General features: G+C 44.7%; 1 protein-coding gene across 1 annotated transcript in view; it reads right to left on the reverse strand.

Moving 5' to 3' along the window:
- CNIH1 (cornichon family AMPA receptor auxiliary protein 1) overlaps positions 1-2,595 on the reverse strand; it is a gene marked incomplete at its 5' end in the record, with an annotated part of 5,789 nt that extends 3,194 nt beyond the window's left edge. The window contains one exon of the mRNA XM_010156162.1: positions 2,527-2,595. Coding sequence (XP_010154464.1) covers positions 2,527-2,595 — 69 coding nt within the window. The remainder of the gene's footprint in view (positions 1-2,526) is intronic.
- Between the last annotated feature and the right edge of the window lie 533 nt (positions 2,596-3,128).

Consider the following 3,128-nt stretch of genomic DNA (forward strand, 5'->3'; position numbering starts at 1 on the left):
ACAGAGCTAATTATCAGTTCATGTGAAGTCACAGAAAGCATGAAATGCTGGGTAGTATTAGTGCTATTAATTGGAATATTATGGAGAGACACATAGATCGAACACATGCACAGAGCCAGCAAAATCTCACGCCCGCCTCAGGAGTCAAATCCGCTAAAAAAAGTCACCCCAAAGTGGTGTCATTTGCTCCTTTATCACACAATTCAGAAAGAAGCAAATCTGGGAGCTTTTCAGTTCTCAGCTCAGGACGACAAAAACATGTCCTCATGAAAAATACCCCATTCCTACCCGAGGATTTAAACTGTTGACGTACATGCGTACACGTGCGTGGGCACGCAGCTCACTGCCCCTCTTTTTTGATGTGACATGCCTAACATTCCACAGGGTGACTACACTGAAGTTTCAGTGGTTTATAATTTTTTTCATTCCCTCTGAGCTGATTCTTTTAAACCCCGAAAGTATCTTCCCAGGAACCTAAAACACTACCAACCAACAGACATCCTCACCACCTACCACATTCTGGAGAACATCACACAAAGCAAACTCGCATCAACGTCAACAAAAATAAGCTGTCCTAGAGGCAATGCTTCAAGTAAATATTTCTGTCCCAATCCTTCTTTTTACACTTACCCTTTACAACTTGGGGATTATTTGCATTAGAACAGCAACAGCCACCCTACCCAAACCCCAACGCATCTGGCAGCCTGCCGAGACAGATTTGTCTGAAAACCTGTAGTTTATTTAACGACTCATCTCAAAACACACTTTCCTTGTTTATTTTATCCTACTCCCACACCAGAATACCTGTCTCTTTCAAATCTGCCACATTTCTTCCTCCCTGGTTGTCCTAAAAAAAACCCCATTAACTACATCACATTGTGCCACAGTATGTATCACAGAAGCGAGGGAGGAAGAAATGTCGTTGCTGAGAAGAGAAAGACTCGAGCAGGGGCAGGGAAGAGAGAACACCAGCAGCGTACTAAGCAGCTACTATTTTGGGCTAATCCTTCTACTGAGGTGTCTCAATTCCTACCAGGATTTTTGATTCTTTGTACAGGAAAGCAACACTTCCATGTGTTTGGCCAGCATCATTTACCAGATCTCTTCAAGAGTCTTCCACTTTTAGTGGCCAATCTACTTTCACAAGAGCATCAAATACCAAGTTATTTACCTTTTTCAGTCCACAACGCCATCGCGTCAAGGAACCCGACATGCACGTGGGTTAAGGGGTTAGTACGTGCGTTGAACATGCGCACTGTCATACTTCAACGGCTGCCATACCATCATAATGCATAAATGTAATGAGAATTTGCCTCCCCCCCACCCCGTGGCAGAAATGGCTGTAAAACAGACCAAGCAAGGGAAACTGTTAGATGCTCAGCCATCCCAGCAGCACACCTCACTCTGAGACGCAACCCTCTGCCTCTCACCTCCTCCTGACCCGCTCTCAGGCCGTGATGCTTGCTGTCAGCGTACGTACCATACGTCTAACGGGCATTTCCCCCGCCCCAGCTACTGTACGTTCATTTTTGCACTCGCATCATTTACTTCAACCCTTCAAACACTACAGAATTACAGCTCAGGCCGTGCTCTGCGCTGCCCCTGCCCTCTCCTGCAGCCTGGGCACACCAAACCAGAGTGAAACCCATGGGAAGCGCACAAAAAACCTGCCGTCTCCAACTATCTACTCTTTAACAAACATCCCTTTCATCACTGGCCCGTTACAGATGCAGGCAAATGGTTTGTCTCAAAGCCTTCTCGCAAACCAAGGAGCGTCAGAGTTGCATCCAAGAGGGCACCAAGCTCCACCCCAATCCTGGAACATCAAGCAGCGACAGTAACACTTATCACACTACACCCTCCAAATTCCTCAAGCAAGATCGGAATTTACTCGGGCAATGCTTAAAACCCCAACTAGTCTCCTAATCTCAGAGTTCGATAAATCTTGCTTGGAAAGCACCATTGATTTCTACTTGAAGTTACCTCAGCTAATCGGCAGGACACGTGTAACAGGCATGTAACAGTTTTCCCGGCTTCGCTGGATAAGCAAACAAAATTGTTTTGCACAAAATATGGAAATCCATGAAGTTGTTCTACACCTCAACAAACAAACAAGAAGCAGGTGAACAGGCACGCAACAAAACAGCTCAGTACTATTACAAACGTTCCTAACCAAATGAAAGTGGCAGTAGAAACATGAAACTGAAAAGCAGTACACACCTTTAATGCAATTTTGACTCTTTTAATCTTTTTGACCTTTTCAACTGTCTTTGTGCCGAAAAACGTAGAAAGCAGATTGAAAGAATGTTAGTACGCCAGCTGACGAGATCACCGGCAGATTAACAACAGTCAGAATATTCACCTTGAAAGTAAAGAATCAAGGGATTTTCCCTAGCCCTTCCAGCGAGCGGCTAGGTTTTGTCAACCCAGATGCAATCCTATTGCCTGGGGTGATTATATCACGATAACGTCACAACCAATCACTTGATATACATTGATTTTAAAAATGTTCAGCATGCGACTTACAGGATTGAGTGTATTGCACTGATCTATGGGATTCTTGTAATCGGTCTTCAGTTCATCAAACGCTATAATCTAGGAAAATAAAAAAAAGAAACTGTTGTGATTCTGCAGTCCAGAAGCAACCACGTGTTTCATCCATGAAAACCCACGTTTCAATACAGAGCCCTAACGCCCAAGCACTGCCACCCTATTCAGGAACATAAATTCTCCCGAGAAAGTTCCAATATCATAAACCCGCAGGTAAAACACCTCTGAAATAGGTTACACAAACAAGAAAGCAGAAAATACTTCAGGCATTCACAGGCCTCTGCCGTGCCCTCACTCTGCCTTTTTAACTCCCCACCAGCAACGCATTTCCAACATCCCTTTCAGCAGCTCTTAACCCCGCTTGCTGTGCACACACCCCCAGATCTCACAGGTCATTCTCAGCTGCCCGCAGGATCCTGACGCAGGGTTCAATAATGAAGAAAAAGCAATCTTAAAAGCAGCTAAATGCTTTGGCTCGTTACTCTCAAAGCACAGGCTGACCCCGCACGTATGTCCAAAAGCGCATCCATTGAAAGAAGTTATGTATACTGGACATTTTCATGTCACAGAATCATAGA

This window comes from Eurypyga helias, unplaced genomic scaffold (assembly GCF_000690775.1).
Source record: "Eurypyga helias isolate BGI_N326 unplaced genomic scaffold, ASM69077v1 scaffold12497, whole genome shotgun sequence".
Taxonomy (NCBI): Eukaryota; Metazoa; Chordata; class Aves; order Eurypygiformes; family Eurypygidae; genus Eurypyga; species Eurypyga helias.